At 47.2% G+C, this 18,440-nt stretch overlaps 1 protein-coding gene across 2 annotated transcripts in view; it reads right to left on the reverse strand.

Moving 5' to 3' along the window:
• DAPK1 (death-associated protein kinase 1) overlaps window positions 1-18,440 on the reverse strand; it is a 180,725-nt gene that overhangs the window by 77,711 nt on the left and 84,574 nt on the right. For both annotated transcript variants that reach the window (XM_012659386.1, XM_012659385.1), the window contains exon 3: window positions 14,050-14,271. In XM_012659386.1, the coding sequence (XP_012514840.1) occupies window positions 14,050-14,271 (222 nt within the window). The remainder of the gene's footprint in view (window positions 1-14,049; window positions 14,272-18,440) is intronic.

Consider the following 18,440-nt stretch of genomic DNA (forward strand, 5'->3'; position numbering starts at 1 on the left):
GCTAATTGCCTGGCCCTGGCTATGGTGCCCTCTGGCCAAATGGAGCTCCCTGCTAGGTAAGGAGAGACCATTCCTGACCCCAAGTCAAAACATAAAGGGTGTGAGATTGAAGAATTAGTTCAGGCGGCGTCCTCCCCAGCTCCTCCTATGGTGCCAAGATGGCGGCGGTGGCAGGTGTTCCTTCCCCTTGCTGTGGTGGGCCACGTGCGCCAGTCTTCCCTCCCACCGGGTCTGCTCCCTGGGGGGGCGGGGCAGGAGGACCTCATTTCTCAAAAATCTTACAAACACAAATCATTTTGTATGCTATAAACAACGAGTGTATCTCAAGCAGAGAGTTTGAGGCTCAACATTTTAACTCTGCAGTGGTAGGTAGATGATTTGAACTCTGAATTTTCCTTGATATAATTTGCCCTTCAGTAAAAACTTGTGCACAAGAATTGGCCATCCTAGAAAATCTGGCATGCCTTTGAACCTTCCCATTTATACAAATACTTGCAAGTAGAGGCACTGTAAACCAACTGGGATGTCTGAAGGGGGTCATTCTCCTTGTCTTTCTTTATTTTTAAGGGATTTATTTTCCATTCCTCTTTGAAAGCACATTTATAATATCCACATATGAGACAGTTCAGTCTCCTGTTTCGCAAAAGCACAGAAAGGCCAATTGATATTAATTTTGGGAGGAAGAGGCAATGGAGATGACCCTTTAGACTGCACCTCCAAATTAAAATTAGGATCCAAACAACAAATTGCTGGGAAAAGAACCAACAGCTAAGACATAGGTTCATAGTTGACCATTCAGAAATTTCTCCCAAGGGACTTTCAGATGGAATAGAAATGGAGCCTCCCATGTTAAGACAAAACTCATAATCGAACACAGACAATACAGGGAATTCTCAACACAAATAATCTAAAATGCCAAGGCCTATCAATCACATGGGAGTTTTCATTTAACAGCCACTTCTTACAACTATAAGTTCAACAAAACTCACAAATAACAGACAATACAGGGGATCCTCAATACAAAAATGCCAGGGCCTATTAAACAAATGGGAATCCAAAAGACACAAACGCCACCCCAAATGGTGCCTCAAATGGCCTACCACAGGGCTAGAAGGTTCACAAATGGGAATCCAAAGGCGATAAACGCTACCCCAAACGGCTGGAAGGTTCAAAACTCTCCCCAAATAGGTGGCCTAATCTCCCCTACCACTGTTCCCAGGGAAACTCCCCCATTCCCTGGGTACCACAAATGAGCTCCAAATGCAAACCAGGTTCCCTAGTTCCACTCAACTTCATGACTTTCACCCCCAAAATGGTGTCTTCGAACAAACAAAACCAATAGGAAGGTCTGAAAACCCCCCATGTGGGTGGAATCAGGAGTCTTGGCGTGCATGCTGGGGAACTTACCCAACAAATGGCCCATTTCCTTCTCCTCAACTCAGCGCAGGCTGTCGGGGGCTGCATTTAGTTCGGGGAGACAGAAATAGGAGCTCCCCGGAGCTGAAACAGCCTCCGAGAGCTGCTAAAACAGGCTGTCCCTTGCTCTCTCACCTCAAAAAGAAGTTGCTCCTACCCATGAAGACCCATGGCTTTGACCTGGGGCTACTCCTGGCCTCTTCCAGCAGTCACGGGGTGCAATTTTACCAGGGTGCCAATAGGCCCATCTAGGGATGCCAAATTCTGTTACCAAAAGCTCGGCACTTGTCCCTGAGGCCACATCAGAAGAACAAGGACAAGTGGTTTGAGGAGAAGGAAAAAGGAGTTTATTAATTTGCCAGTAAATGAAGAGGTTGGCAGACTCCTGTGTCTCAAAGTACCAACATCCTCCACAATCTAATTTTAGAACATTTTCATCACCCCCAAGAGAAATCCTGTGCCCAAGAGTAGCCACTCCCCTTCCACCACCAGTCCCCAAGTGCCCTCAGTGGCCACACAGCTACTTTCTGTCTCTACAGATGTGCGTGTTCTGGACAGTTCATGTATATGAAGTCACATGATGTGCAGCTTTTAAGACTGGCTTCTTTCACTTTGTGGTTCATCCATGTTGTAGCATGTATTAGTTCCTCATTACTTTTAATTGCCAAATAACTGTCTATCGTGTGGATATACCACATTTTGTTTACCAGTCGATGGATATTTGATTTGTTTCCACTTTCTGGCTATTATGAATAATTCTATCACTAACATTCAAGTATAAGTTCTTGTGTGGAAATACATTTTCATTTCTCTTGGGTACAATCTGAGGAGTGGAAATGCTGAGTCATACAGTAACTACTTTAATATTTTGAGGAATGTTCCCAAAGTGGCTAAACCAATTTACTTTCTCACCAGCAGCGTGCCATTGTCACCCGCAGGGTTCCGATTTCCCACATCCCGACTGACATTTGGAAGCGGCTGTCTTTTTGATTATAGCCATCGCAGTGGGTGTGAAGTGGTATCTCACTGGGATTCTGGTTGTATCTCCTACTGACTAATGACCTTGAGCATCTTTTAATGTGCTATCCACCAAAGAGTTTTCAGCAAGAGAAGTAGCTGTTGTGTAGTAAATGAGGAGGTGAGCTGGATGGGAGAGAAGCTAGAGGATGCCATAATAATTAGGGAAGAGTCCATGAGATCCTGCATGAGAGGAGAAGTAGAAGAGTGGTGATGAGGAGAGACCCAGGAGCCCTCTCAGCGGCAGAATCCCCAGGACTTGATGAAGGACACCGCATGTATGCTATGGTGGAGAATGGGGGAGAAGAAAGGCCAGGAGCTCTAAGGGTCCTAGTCTGGACAACCAGGAAGAAGGGGATGCCATGGCCTGAGCTAGAGAAAGAGAGGGGGGCAGGGGCTGAGGAGGAAAGACCAGGAGCTCTGTTTAGGACACACTAAGTGGAGGTACCTGGGGAGACCCGTGTGGGTGGAGACATTGAGTAGGCTCCCAGAGAAGCAATCGTGGGGTCCAGAGAGACCTGGAGATACAGCTTTAGGGATTACTAATACACTGGGAGGCGACAGTTGAATAGCATGGGCTACATCCAAATCAGTGAACCCTGCAGTATGTATGAGGGAGCTTCAGCAGAGCCCTCTCAGTGGCAGTAGAGGGATGGAAGGTAGATTACAGTGCTATGAAGAGGGAATGAGAGTCAAGGAAGAGAAGGGAGCAGGGAGATTGCTTCCTGTCTGCATGAAAATCCTTCCCAGTGTATCCATCATACACCAGGATGCCAAGGAGCATCCACACAATGCCCAACCCTTCAGGTATGGATGCAGCAGCCAAGGGGTAGAACAGGCAGGCTGCGTCGAACTTTCCTGCTGGGCAAGTTGCCCTGGCAATGGAAAGCTGCCACTGGCTCAAGAGCCAAGACTTCTAGCCCTTGCCCTCCAGGTCTCCACCTCCGCATTCCAATAAGGTTATTAATAAAGTGGAAAACAGGGATAACAGAAGGGGGCCATGCTTCCAGAAAAGATACTTCCTTTTTAAGAATTTCTGATGGGCACACAGTGTTTGAGAAAGGATGATAGCTCTGTGCTCAGAGGGCGCTTCCGCATTACTTATCGTTTTCTCTAAACCTTGCACACACCGTTGTTAACAGTCTCAAATTTCCCTGTTTGTGTGTGCCATCTGCTTCCTGGTAGGACCCAGACTGACCCAAACCCTAATGGTCAAGAGTATGGAATACTTTACTTTTCAGGAAACTTGGTCAAGGGCACGCTTTCTAGCAGAGGCGCAGTGACTCATGCCTCTAATCCCAGCACTTTGGGAGGCTGAGGTGGGAGGATCGCTTGAGGCCAGGAGTTAGAGACCAGCCAGGCCAACACAGTGAGAACCCACCTCTAAAAAATAAAAATATTAGCCAGGCATGGTGGTGCATGTCTGTAGTCCCAGCTACTCAGTTGACTGAGGCAGGAGGATCGCTTGAGTCCAGAAGTTTGAGGTTACAGTGAGCTATGATGACACCACTGCACTCCTACCTGGGCAACAGAGCGAGACCCTGTCTTGAAGGGAAAAAGAAAAAGATTAGGTTTTCTGAAGCTCAAGTTGAAGAAGCAAGTGATGGGCATCTCACAAAGAAAAATGTCCTTGTTGATGGTCAACGTACTGACACACATGGCCCTTCCTCACATCGTGTTCTTCTTGCTCTGTCTGGACTGGACATACATGCATGGGCCAAGCTCAGTCTTAAGGGCTGTGGGTGCCAAAGCCCCCAGAGACACATACTGAGGGGGCCAATATGCACATGCTACTGTCACACCAGAGCCCCCACAAAGCCATCCCCCTCCTGGGCTTCTGCATTCCCACAGGAAAACGAAAATGTTTTCTGTCCTGCCCCGACTGCACAGAAAGGCTAGGAAATGCAGAGCAAGAACAGCACGGCGGCCAGAGAAGCAGCACGAGAGGAGGAAGCAGAAAGCTGAGGGGGCCCCTGAAGTCCAGCCTGGCCTTTGAAAGCTTCTAAGTCACTGCTCTGAAATCAAGGAGGAGCACATATGGCTTGCGAACCCCTGCAACGTGAGAATCACTCCCGAAGAGGTATGAGGCAAGGTGACAACCAGCTCATAGACAATGGGGTGAAACCCCGAGGTGGCTGAGCACATTTCTAGGGCTTGGAAAACTCCAACAAAAGAATTCCCTCCCCCGGAGGCTGCTGCCTGAGAATCAGCACTTCCCCACCCCTCCCTGTGACCTACATCTGGCTGCAGTGGGCACAGCTCTCCTCATCTGCAGGGTGGAGGTAACGCCACTCGCCTAGGCTTGCACGCGAGGATTAAATGGATCACGTCAGGGACGGGCCCGCCGTGCTGACTCCAAGAGGCACAAGTGAAGCGCCAGTACGAGGGGCCGATTTTCCTCTAAGGAAAGCCAGTCGGTCATTGGACTATATCCTCCCTCTGCACGCAGTTTGCGAGGATTCACGTCTAACTGGAAGTGACTTGAAAGAAATGAACTCTGTCTCAAAAAAAAAAAGAAAAAAATGAACATTCTACCCAAAGTTTCAGAAACAGCCAATTCTGCTTGAATTTTCCCATGAAAATATTGGGGAGAAAGCTCCTGACACTTCTGTCCCGAGCCTGGGAGTGAGCAGACATTTCAGCACGGAGCGTGCACACGTTTACTGCCATCCCCTGGAGCCATGACGCTCCTCATCTTAATCACAGTAATCGCAACGATGTTAGAAACAAGCGACACACATGAAAAGAAAAAGTAAGGTAATACTCAGTTACTTAGAAATACAAGTTAGGAGAAAAAAGCACATAAAGTTGTTTGTTTCTGGAAGTATTTCTTGTTTGCTTTTTTAACCACATTTTACAAGGACATGAGGCCGAAGGGGAGGCTCCGAGGGACCCAAGGGTGCCCTGGGAAGACTGTCAGGACCCGCTGCAAATGCTGTTGTAATGAGATAATCCTGCCATGCCCTGCAGTCCCAGTGCTCTCCCTTCTGGAGCAGGGGTCGAGGTGGAGGCAGGAAGCTGAGGAGCAAGGAAGGCGGCCACAGCGACCCTCTCCTCCTCTCCATGTGCTGGTCGGGGGCGTGCTTGTCTGAGACAGGAAGAACAAGATCTGAGACCTGGCTGGGAGTTTCCCGGAGGAAGTGTGAACAGTTTGTAGGACCTGAGCTACCTTGGAGAGTCTTGTGGAATCTGTGGCCCTGGGAAGGGGTCTAAGAATAGCCAGTGCCTGGAGCTGTGGAAGGCTCTGAGGCTGGCTGGCAGGTAGCGATGCTGCCTCAGTTTCCCAAACCTTCACCACAATCATGGGTCTTCCTTGGAGATAAGCAGAGACTCCAAATACTATCTATAGCTCATGTACACAGCATGGAGAACATCATGCCAGATACTAAAATTACAAATATATCCTAAAAACTATAGGTCTATGAGCTCACAGACATCACATGGGGTTTGTTTTTAAGATTTCCATTGTCCCAATTTTTCTTAAGACCATCGAGAAATCAAATAATCCACTTAAATGAGTGAAAAGACCTCTTTAATAACACTAAGGAAACACTTTTCAACTGAGCTGGCAAGAAGGGAAAGTGTGGGGGAGACACACATGCGGGGTTTCCTTTCTCACGAGAACGCCTGGATGGCAAGGACCCCATTTTATATGATTTAATTCTGCTGTGAAAGGTTCCGACTGCTGCCAAAATGTACTTTTCTTCTCTGTGCTTGCCTAACCGTAGATATGTGAGGAGCAGGATGCCAGAAGTGTAACCCAGAAGAGCTCTTGAAATTACCTTTGCGAATAAAGACAAAAGTTCAAAAAGTCAAAAGAGCTGGCTGGAGCTCAGAGAAGAGAGAACAAATGTAGCAGCAAAAGGAGGCATTGACGAAGTCTCAGTGTGCTCTGTGCTTCGTGAGCACGGGGAGAGGAGCAGGGAAAACGGGAATGAAAGGCCTCCTGTACCACACACACCTCAGCTTCACGTACATCCCCAACGCCATATTCAGCTTCTAGGACCTTTGCCACTTTTAAGGTCCTTTGAAACCATCACTTTAATGGCTGCATTTACTTCCTGAAAGACTCTTGGGAATCTGACTTGCTGACCAGGGCAGCATGTATTCATCTACTTACATGCACGGTGCTAACATACAATTTTAAACATTCACATTTGCATTCTGATTGTTTTGCATCCCGCTTTGGCTAGGAAGGAGTGAGCCAACTGAACAATGATCCCGCAAAAAGCGATCTAACGTTGCACAAACGTTTGAATGCAACTCGGCAGTTGTTTGCAATGGACAAACTGAATTCCAGAAATTATTAACTTAGCCAAAGTCAAAGAGATCTAAAAAGAAGAGTTGTTGTTCAATAGATGTAGTGTTTCAGTTTTGCAAGATGAGAAAGTTCTAGAAATCTGTTGCACAACCGTGTGCATACAGTTAACACTGTGTACTGTGCACTTAAAAATGATTAAGAGGGTAAATTTTATGTTTGTGTTTTACCACGATAAAAAAATAAAATTTACCTTTTTAAATTAAAAAAATGCATCATTCATTTCATGCCCTGCACTTGGCTAAAACCACAGCAGGCTGCACTAATTAAATAGAATTTCCCCGTCACAAAAAAAAAAAAAAAAAATTAAAAAGAAGAGGCAAAGCTAAAAGGAGTTACTCCGTTTTGAAGATCTGCTTTAAAACTGTAGCAGAACTAATAAGGGGCAAATTTAGAACTAGAGAACCAAACTGCCTTGATTTCTCTGGAACAATCCACTACACCAATACTTACTCGGCAATTTTAGCATGTTTACTTTATAAGCCTTAACATGGAAACCTTTCAGACAGGTGACCATCCTGAAACAAACTGTGACGGGATGATGTCAATCCCTTCCTTATGTGAGACCCTGAGCCCCCCACACCTCTCCAATCCTCCTCTGCTCAGGCCTCCTGCTGTGAGTAAACTTTGTGTATCACATCATTTTGCAGTTACCTGATGGAAATACCATGGTTAGGCGCTTTGTTTTGTTTTTAAATAGTTTACAGAATTTAAGATTAACATGCGAGTAGGCTCCTAGTCTAGAAATTCTGGTTTCTGTTCAACTGGTGCTTCTGTGTTGGTTTCCTAGGGCTGCCATAACAAGGTACCGCCGATTGGGTGGCTTGAAGCAACAATTCATAGTCACACAGTTCTGGAGGCCAGCAGCACAAAATCCAGGTGTTGACAGAGCTGGATTGTCTACGGGCTCTGAGGAAGAATCTGTTCCACCCTCTCTCCTGTGTATCACCCCACTTTCCGTCCTCACGTGGCGTTCTCCCTGTCTGTCTATGCGGGGCCTTCTTATGAGGACATCAGTCAGATTAGATTAGGGCCCTCATGCTATTCCGGTATGATCTCATTGCAACTAATTACATCTGAAACAACCCTATTTCCAAATAAAGCCACGTTCTGAGGTACTGGGGGTGCCGTGGTTTGAGTATGTCCCCTCCAAACTCATGTGGAAATTTAATTGCCATGGTCAGAGCTGGGGCCTTTCAGAGGTGATTAGGCCGCGAGGGCCCCACCCCCAGGGGTGGGTGCAAGTGCCTTAGATAAAAATGGCTTCTGGCAGTGGGCTCTCACTCTGCCCTCTCGCTTTCTCGCCATATGTGACGCAACTAGAAGGCCCTCACAGATGAGGGGCCCTTGACTTCTCAGGCTCCAGAACTGTAAGAGATAAACTTCTTTCCTTTATAAATTACCCAGTCTGTGGTATTCTGTTAAAGCAACACAAAACAGACTAAGACAGAAGGGGAGGACTTGACTTCAACACATCTTTTTTGGGGAGCACAATTCAACCTTTAACAGCTTCTCAAAAGGTGAGCCTCAGACCTTCGGCAACAGCATCACCTGGGAATCTGCTAAAAAGAAAGTTCTGAGCCAGGCCCAATGGCGCATGCCTATCATCCCAGCTACCATAGAGGCTGAGGCGGAAGGACTGCTTGAGCTCAGGTGTTCGAGGCCAGCTTGGGCAATACAGCAAGACCTCCTCTCAAAAAAAAAAAAGTTAAAAACATGCAAATTCTTGGGCCCCACCCCAAACCCACTGAATCTGAAACTCTGAAAGCTCGGCCAAATGGTCTACCTAGTAACAAACCCTCCAGGGCATTCCGATGCACACAAAGTTTGAGAACCACTGTTTTAAACCATCTGTGCCTTTAGAAAAATAACTTTATAATGCTAAGTGTACATCTTGCCCTTGCAACAGAATCACTAGCACTTCGGGACACTCTCTGACTGTGTTTATCTCCTGTTACTTCTCCCATGGTGGTGATTAACTTAGTTTGCATAAAACAGGCTAGAATCTGGAAGTCTGTGCAGGTCACATGTGACCTTCAGATATGTTTTATTTTGTCTGCTCATGAATACTGTGGACTGATTGCCAACATTAAAAACCCAGATTATACGTCGGGCATGGTGGCTCACGCCTGTAATCCTAGCTCTCTGGGAGGCTGAGGCGGGCGGATTGTTTGAGCTCAGGAGTTCGAAACCAGCCTGAGCAAGAGCGAGACCCCGTCTCTACTAAAAATAGAAAGAAGTTAACTGGACCACTAAAAATATATAGAAAAAATTAGCCGGGCATGGTGGCGCATGCCTGTAATCCCAGCTACTCGGGAGGCTGAGGCAGGAGGATTGCTTGAGCCCAGGAGTTTGAGGTTGCTGTGAGCGAGGATGACGCCACGGCACTCTAGCCTGGGCAACACAGTGAGACTCTGTCTCAAAAAAAAAAAAAAAAAAAAAAACCCAGATTATAGACTTTTCTAAAAAAAACTGGAAGATCTGACAACATGAATCCAAAATTCCATAAGGCAACAATTGACTGACTGGTAGCTGTCCGCTTGCACAGGGCTAAGGTGGGATTCCATTTAGCCACAGTCTCCACCATTCCCTGACACTGAGGCTTCATGGAGACCAACACACTCATTTACATTGTCTGTCTGGCCCCTAAGAGCATTTGTGTTTGAACCATGGCTGGATAGAGGAGAGCTAGACAGAAAAATGCATCCTTATGCACAGATCAGAGTACTTAGGAATGGAATGTTAGAGGCCAGTGTGTGACCAATGCCACATACTTAAGAAATAGCATCAACTTTAAGGTCTGTGAGTTTGGCTTCACTCTCCACCAGGTAACAAGGCAAGTTATGAAATGACTCAAGCATTGAAGATCAAAGTTTATAGTGGCTTGCCCACGCTGCCACGCATGGGTGAGCAAGAACACAGTAAGAAGAGAGTTTTGTATTGGCAAAACTTCATTAGAGAACAGCAGGCCAGGGAAGACACGGAATCGTGATTTTTAAGACATCACATACGCCTCCTTTGGGTGCGTGCTATGCTGAGCTGTAATGGCGTACCAGCTGTGAAAGGAGATTTTCACATCTGTCTGTTCACCAGTCCCCAGTGAGGCAAGTAGGGGGAAGAGTCATTGCTGTAAAGCTACTTTCAGGATTGAAAAATTTTAGAGGGCAGATTCTGGACCACGATTTGACAACTGCGGTTTCAATACAGACACCAAATAGTTTCTGTACAAAGGACAGAAAAGATACCTTTTCAGATCACTGGGAGAGGTTCGTGAAATATCAGATGGAGTGGTATTTGGGATGTTTATTTCAGTGGAAAGGATGGGCCTGGAGTTTGGGGAAGACGACTCACACACACAAAGGTGGAAACAGAGGAAGGCTGACTTGCCATGGAGTTCATCTCAAAGCAATAAATCCAAGAACTATACCCGTTCGAAGATTATTGAGCCAGAGGCCTCAGACAAATGGCCACCACTACATCATAGGGCTGTTTTCTGACAAGTTCTTAATTTTTATTCTCTCCTTAACCATCACTGTACCTCAGCATTCTTAAGAAAGGAAAGACGAGATGGTATCTGTCACTGATGACTGAAGCTTCCTTTAAAGCTATCAGATTTAGAATGATGATAATTTTCTCAAAGGCAAAGATGACTGCTTCTCCTAGAGGACTTAATATTTTCAATGTCTATTAAAAGTTTAAAAACATGCAGTGTAAACATATGGCAAATGGGACAGGCTTCTGAGATAACAGCAAGGGTGCAATTTTCCTCCTTGGTACTTACTGCCACTGCATTAGTCAGAGCTCTGCATTAGTCAGAAACAGAACTGACAGGAGATACATGCACACACATCCTGCTGTGTGTATATATCCTATGTATCGTAGGCATATATATGAATTCACACATGTTATTATGGAGGCTGACAAGTGCCAAGATCTGCAGGGTGAGTTGGCACGGTGGGACCTGATGGTGTAGTTCCAGCCCAACAGGCAAGATGCGCAAGACCCAGGAAGAGCTGACATTTCAGTCTGAGTCAAAAGGCAAGAAAAAGCCAGTGTCCCAGTTTGAAGCCATCGGGCAGGAGGGATTCTCTTACTTAGGGGAGGGTCAGTCTTTTTGCTGTCCAGGCCTTCAACTGATTGGATGAGGCCCACTCACACTAGAGAGGGCAACCTGCTTTACTCAGCCTACCAATTTAAATGTTAATCTCATCCAGAAACACCTCACAGAAACACCCGAAGTAATGTTTGACCAAATATCTGGGCACCTCATGGTCCAGTCAAGTTGACACATAAAAGTAACCATCACAACCCCCATGCTCCTGGCAGGTGCAGAGGCAAGGACAATCAGCTCACAGGGGATGCTGGAGTTTGTGACGAGCAATGTCCTGGGACATGTCTAATCCTTGTCCCCAGACACCTCCTGCCCACTCCATCAAACAGCTGCTCCTAGCCAGAGAGCTCGGCCTTCATTCAAGAAGGTCATCGCACAGTTCGCAACGTAAAGCTGGATGCCAGTATGCACCTATGACAATGCCTACAGTAAAAAAAAAATACTGACAAAGTCAAGTGCTGGTGGAGCAACTGGAACTCCCATCCATTGCCGGAGGGACTGTGAAATGGTGCGGCTACTTAGAAAATAGTTTGGCAGTTTCTTATACTGGTAAACACACACTTACCACACAACCCAGGAATCCCAGTCCTAGGTATTTACCCAAGAGAAATGGAAACGTATTTTCACACACACACAGCTCTATATGTGAATGTTTATACCAGCTTTATTCGAAGATCACTACATTCTAGAAACAACCCAAACGTCCTTATATAGGTGAATGGATAAACAGACATCCATGTGATGGAACATTACTCGGCAGTAAAGAGAGACTAACTGTTGGCACTCAAATCTCCAAAGCATTATGCTGACTAAAAGAAGCCAGTTTCAAAAGGTTATATACTGTAAGATTCTATTTATAGGATATTTTTGAAAAGATGAAATGATAGTGATGAAGATCGGTTCAGCAGTTGCCAGGGGCCGGGGATAGAGGGTGAGTGTGACTATACAGAAGTATTAATAGCACGAGGGGTGCTGGAGTATTTGGAGTATGGGAACTGTTCTGTGTCCTGATTCGGGTGGTGGTTATAGGACCTACGTGTGCTAACTTGCATAGAATGACACAACCCTCCTCCAACACCACATTTACTGTATGGTAAATTAAAATTTTTAAAAAATCAAATGGTAAAAAAAAATTGTATGCCGCCCAATTATGCACAGGGCAAATGCACCTAATGGGAACTGTCTATGAAATGGGGTCGGTCAACGATGCTGAATCCAGAGTACCCACAGGCGCTGCTGGATGAGCCAGGAGGAGTGGGCCCCGCTCAGGCACGGGAGGGGCAGTGTGCATATTTTGATATGACAAGAAGATAAGAGTCACTGGACACAACCTGGGAATTCTCTGAAAAGGCAAAATAGTTACGATTTGTTATGTTTTTTTTCCAGGTACTTAGCATTCATGGCCTGAAGGGAGGAGATTTAGGCTTAAAGACAGAAAAGGATTTGCCCTGGGTTTTGATCCCAGTTCTGTCTGGCTCCATAGTCCCCAACTTTACTGTAGCCTGCAGCTGCCCGGAAGCCACATAAAGCCACAGTGAGGATTACACCATGATTCCTGCCTTTTCCTCTGTTGTAACCCAAGCAGGCCCTAAATCTCTTAGCCCCTTAAAGCCCTGCTCTTCCCCTAAAGCTGGAATTCAGGGGTGGGGGTGGGGGGAAGGAGGAAATTTTGCCCCCAGGGGACATGTGGCAGTGTCTGGACTCATTTTTGGTTGTCACAACAGCGTGGGAGAGGATGCTGCTGGCATCCAGTGGGTAGAAGCCAGAGATGCTGCTAAACATCCTACAGTGCACGGGACAGCCACCTGAATGAAGAACGATCCAGCCTAAAACGTCACTAGTGCCAAGATTGAGAACTGCTGGTTTAAAGGAAGAGAGGAAGAAAGGAAGGGAGGGAGGGAGGAAGGGAAGAAGAAAGGAAGGAAGGAAACGTGTATTAAACACATCTATGAGCTAGCACTGTGCTGGGTATTTTAAAATCCTTATCTCATTATCTCCCCAAATCCCTTTGAGGTATAAATATAATATATACAAATCCCATTTTATAGTTAAGAAATTTGAGTCTGAGACTCATAAACGAAGGTGCCCTAATCCCAGTGTTGAGACAAGATGCTGTGGGGACCACAGACACCTGTGATTGCAAAGCCCAGGTAACTGCAGGGAGCACCTGGGGGTTGGCCTGCCGCTCTGCAAACCTCCTTTCATTTCTTTCTTCTCTGGTCTTAAAAATCACCTCTTACCCCTGAGCAACCTGCAAAGAAGGGAGCTACTGGGCTGGCAAAAAGGCAAATCTGAATTCAAGAGGCTCCTGGGAAGTGGACGGGGCCTGTCATCGCTAAGAACCAACCAGGATTGGTGTGTCCCCAAATCTCCTCTTGCTCCACCCATCCCTCCTCCCCCAGGGCACTAATGTCCTGCCTCCATCCACAAAGCCTAGAGCCAGACCAGCTGTGTGCCCTCAGTTGGCTTCCTCCTCTCCTGCCAGCACGTGCTGCTGGACTCAGCCATGAGGAGTGGGTCCCACTCAGCACACTCAGGCAGGAAACCGGGGACAGGGAGGACAGGAGACGCAGATGACAAATGCCGCAGAACCACGTGACACAGTCAGTTTCCCGTAATAACATCTGATGGGCAGGGCTCGCCTGAGAAAATCAGCAACTCACTTTAAAAACAAGTCGTATAATCACATCTGAATGACTGTGGCCCAATTTTACCCATTTGTATAATTAGTGTTGATAGTTCCAACAGTTAAAAATGGGGTGTGTGTGTGTGTGTGTGTGTGTGTGTGTGTAAGATGGGGGAAAGAGAAGGTAGGAAGACAGAAGGAGAACAGAGGAAGAAAGGCAGAAAAACAGAGGGAGGACATGGATAGGGCGAGAGGGGAGAAGGACATGTTTGAAGCTTAATAGAAAACTCGGAAAATAGATGAGCTCAGGACAAATGAACCCCAGAGAGTGGTGAACCCACGACTGGGGGAGCCTCTTGCAAATCAGGTGGAACCACAGCGACGGAAGCCGCTCTTCAGAATTGACTCTAGGTAATTGCAGCTAGTCTCAGGTCAGCAGCACAGTGATGTCCTCAAACACGGCGCAGCGGAACCGATTCCAGACGAGGCCACAGCGCCGTCCCGCTGGAAGGAAGCCGCCAGCCCACCACGCCCCGCCGCCCGCCGGCCCGCAGCACTCACAGCTCCAGGATGAGAATGACGTCCGTCTTGTTCTCGTACACCTCGTGCAGGGTGATGACGTTGGGGTGCTGGATCTGCTTCAGGATGCTGACCTCCCGCTCGATGTCCTCGCGGCTCACGCCCCGCCGGCTGGATTTCGTCCTCCTTTTCTTGATGAACTTGGCGGCATACTGCAGACCTGTGCTTTTCTCACGGCATTTCTTCACCACCGCAAACTGCCCGCTGGAAAGAGAAGATGGAAGATTTTTTTATTGTTCACGAACAACAACAACAAAAAAAGCATTTAAGAGAGGATGTGGGAGGGGAAAAGAGAATCGTCAACAGGAAAGTTCAAATTGTGCAAGATTAACAAATTAGGTAGGGATGTTTCTTACCATAGTTCAGTTTTATTAAGCTTATTTATGAACAACGATGCAAGGAATAAGAATTCTTAAAGCATATTTTATTGAAAGGGCAATGTCTCCCTTCCCATTTCAGGTCCTGGGACAGCAGCAGGGAGCTCTCTGATCTGACTTTGCTTCCAAAAAGCTCTTTTCTTGTGTGTCTAGTCTTGGAGCCAGGAAAAAAAGGAATTGAAACCAGGTAATTGGTAGAAAAATATGTAAGGCTCTGCTTTCGACGACATAGTGCTAGCACCAATATTAATCAATTCAAACACCCAAAACATAAAAACGGTATATTATTTTGTTCACAGTTGGGGGATTGATAAGCCACGTGTGCTGGTATCTGTCGGCTGCTTTTCCAGCACTATCCACGCTCCCTTCTCAACTACACCTCCATGCAGGGATCCCTGTGGCTCTGGGAGCCAACTCCACCCCCAACTGTAAGTGTGGACCATGTGACCTAGGCTGAGCCAATCAGTGCACCGTGCTCTCCTGGCTCCAGTGACAGGCACGTAACCTGAGGAAGGCCTTTCAGAGCAGGCGGAGACAAAGACTTTCTGGAACTCTTTGCCCTTCTGGATGTGAACGCTGAACTATGTAACCCCCACAGCTGCTGCCTGCCATCTTGGGACCATGACGGGAGCCACCCTTGGTTTGAAGACAACCCTACAGAGGCAGAGCCGGCCGAAGGGAAGAAACCAGGTCTGTTGCAACACTGCAGACTAGCTAGAGCAACCCTAGCCTGAAACCATCTACTTTCGATTTTTCAGCAACATAAGCCAATAAATTCTCTTTACTGCTAAAGCCAGTTTGATACGGGCTTTCTATTTCTTGCAGAGGAAAGCAGCCTAAACACCACAGCAAATAACCAGAGCCTCCTTCCCATATACAAAAGAATATAATCACAGAACTTGACACAAAATAATAAGGTGTAGGCAGTAAGCGGGTGCAATCTTGAGAGGCAAGCAGGCTCCCCTGAAAGTCAGTGAAACACAATGGAAGGACCCTCCTCGTCGATGCTGGAACCCTCCTTTCTTCCCTGGAGCCCAAGGAAGGGCCGATCCACCCCTCATTGGATCTGTATATTTCTTGGCACCTACTAGAGAACTTCTACGTAAAGAATTATCACAGTTATTTTTAGCTGGCTTTATTCTCACATGAAGACAAAAGCAAGAGAGAAAATGAAATTAAGGATAATATTTTGATGTTAAAGAATGGATACTTTAAAACATTACTCATTTACTTTAGCAGCGGGAGACCAGTGGAAAAAAAAACACATAGTGAAGAATTATTTTTATAGCTGTACCAAATTTTTTGCATGACAGGTTATTAATACTCTTTCTGCCCTGCAGCAGGATAGCAGAGAAGCTGAAGAATAGATCGCACTGGAATGCCAACCCGGATTGCGTGTAAACTCACTACCTTAAATGGTCACAGGGTCTGTGTTATGACTCTATTATAACCTTCTTCCAATTTCTCTGGGGAGTGAAAAGCCGTTCTCTCTACCGGGGAGCAGAGAGTGGCAGAGATGGGACATCTGGAGAGAAGACGGAAACAGCCAGAATACAAAACGCATTCAGCTGCCGCTTTAGAGTCCAGCCCCCTCCTCACCAATATGCTATTATGTCCTCACGGAGCACATCGAGGGGACGCAGGACGGAGAGGCCCAGCGTAGGACAGCCCACCGACAAGCAACCCAGGCTTCCAGCGGCTGGGCCCTTCACACCGCTCACGCCTCACTCACGGTCACGGCAACTCGTCTCAGGGGCTTAAGCCGCAAGGCAGACACTGTGGTTTGAATCATGGTGCTTTAAAATTCAAAAACAAAAAGCCAAAAAAAACCCAAACAAACAAAACCCCCTTCCTGCAGGAGAGCCACGCAGAATTAAATGCAGGCCCAGATTCAAAGACTTCTCCAAGTGTGTTTTCACCTCCAAATGTTCCATGTCGAACACTTCCCCCCTTTCTTATTATTACGGGAAGGTAATGACATCGAGGAAGGCTAACCCCAAGGGCAGGGTGAGGGCAGGCGCTGAGCGTGGTGTGTTCACACGTCCAGTGAACTGTGGCGCCCCAGGTTGCAGCAAAACATCTGGAACTCACTCCCTCACCCGCCAGCGGTCCCTGACTCACACTCCGGGGTTCCCAGGACGGGGGTGCTGACTGGAGAGGAGGGGTTGGGCCGGCTGCCTGTGCTGGATGCTGGGTCCTGGCTGAGCCTGACTGCAGAGGGTCCAGGGAGGGTCTCCTGAGAAACATGTTCTAGATCTATCCCAATGCCATCTCTTTAAAGACACCTTTCCCTTGTTTTTCTGCCTCCCCTAACAATCTACTCCCCTGCTCCAATCTCTCCAACAGCCCTGGGTCCACAGAGCATGACACACCCTGGGGTGGGGGGCGGGGGGCATTTGCCATTTCCTGCCCGTTCTTGACCATTCTGTCTTCCCAGACTGCCGATTCCAGAGAACAGGGGGCTGCCAGGCCCGCCTTCCCATCTCCTGAGGCCCTGGGTGCAGAGCTGCCCCACAGACTCCATAGATGATGCAGATGTGCAGCTTTTGAATCCTCAATCTATAATCCTGAAAACCACAGGTGTGAACTGAGGGCGATGCATCGTAAGTCGATGGAACTGTGTAGCAGCTAGGAGCACAGACTGCCTACTAGCTGTGTAACCACCGGCTTACTTCCCACTTAACCACGCCACGCCTCAGTTTCCTTATCTGTAAAACGGGTATAATAAGAGTGCCTACCTTGGAGGGTTGCTGGGGTGGAGGGGGAAGTTTGAAATGAGTTAACACTCATCAAGTATTTAAAAAAGCACCTGACCATAGTAAGTTGTCGAAAACTATTAGCTATGATTAACACGCAACAACCAGGGTTATTTTCATTAGTGCGCTGTTGGTTAAATCTCACAGCAAGGCAGTATTACCTCCAAAATGTCTACCTCTCATTACTGCCAGGGAGAAAAGAGCCCTACAACCCTACAACCCACAGCAGAGCTGTACTGTGTTAACAACGCATAGAACTATTGCTAAATCTTGAAACGCATCATCCCCTTCCGCCCTTTATCTGCCCAGAGGGTGTGCTGCTGCTTACAACTGCTAAGCAGGCCGGCCCTGGCCTTGGGAACTCAGGGTCACAGGCTGAGCACAGCGCAGCCAGGCCTGCCATGGGGGCCTCTGTGTGCACTTGGTAACGCCTGGCATTGCCACAGGCAGCCAGCAAACTGTGAGCACAGACAAGAAGAAATTCTTCCCTAATCACAGTAATTTGCTTTGTGAGGCCTGATTCGAGTTGGACTGTTGGTTAATTGCTGCTCTCATTTTCTCCTTCCTGGGGAACTGGCCCTCGACCCAGGGGCTCCCTGGCCCCCACTTTCCACCCTGGCCTCGGACTCCTTTGGGGGACGGCCCCTCTTCACCAATCCCCTACCACCCAAACAACAACTGAAAAACAACTTGTTTATTTTTTTGGCAAGAGCTTCTAAATCATGAGCTCCCAGAGTAACATGATCCAGCTTGGAGGCTGAACGAAGACCGGGGAGGAAAGTGAACGCCCACCCGCAGCAAGGCCACCGTGTGGCCAGCCTGGGGCCACCCAGCTCCTCTGCCCTCCTTTCCCTGTACCAAGGCACTGAGGTTCGTCAGTAATTAACACCAACGCAGACGGCTGCGTTATTAATTAGGTAACATCAATACAGTCGGGGCTGTTCAATGGATGGGGGAATATAGCTTCTTTACTGGAAAACAGAAATTTTCTGTTTGCTATGACATTTAGTTTCGATAAAACAGTACGATTGATTCTTCATTATTTGAGAGTTCTATACTTGTAAATTTGCCTACTCAGTAAAATTTATTTGTAACCCCCAAGTCAGTGCGCATAGCACTTTTGTGGTCATTGATAGACGGGCACAGATTGGTGACAAACCGGAGATCTTGACATGCACGATCCGGCTGAGGTCAAACAGAGTGATGCTCTGCCTTCTCGTTTCCGCTCTTCCACAGTCTG

Source organism: Propithecus coquereli, unplaced genomic scaffold (assembly GCF_000956105.1).
Source record: "Propithecus coquereli isolate 6110/MARCELLA unplaced genomic scaffold, Pcoq_1.0 Scaffold608, whole genome shotgun sequence".
Classification (NCBI taxonomy): domain Eukaryota; kingdom Metazoa; phylum Chordata; class Mammalia; order Primates; family Indriidae; genus Propithecus; species Propithecus coquereli.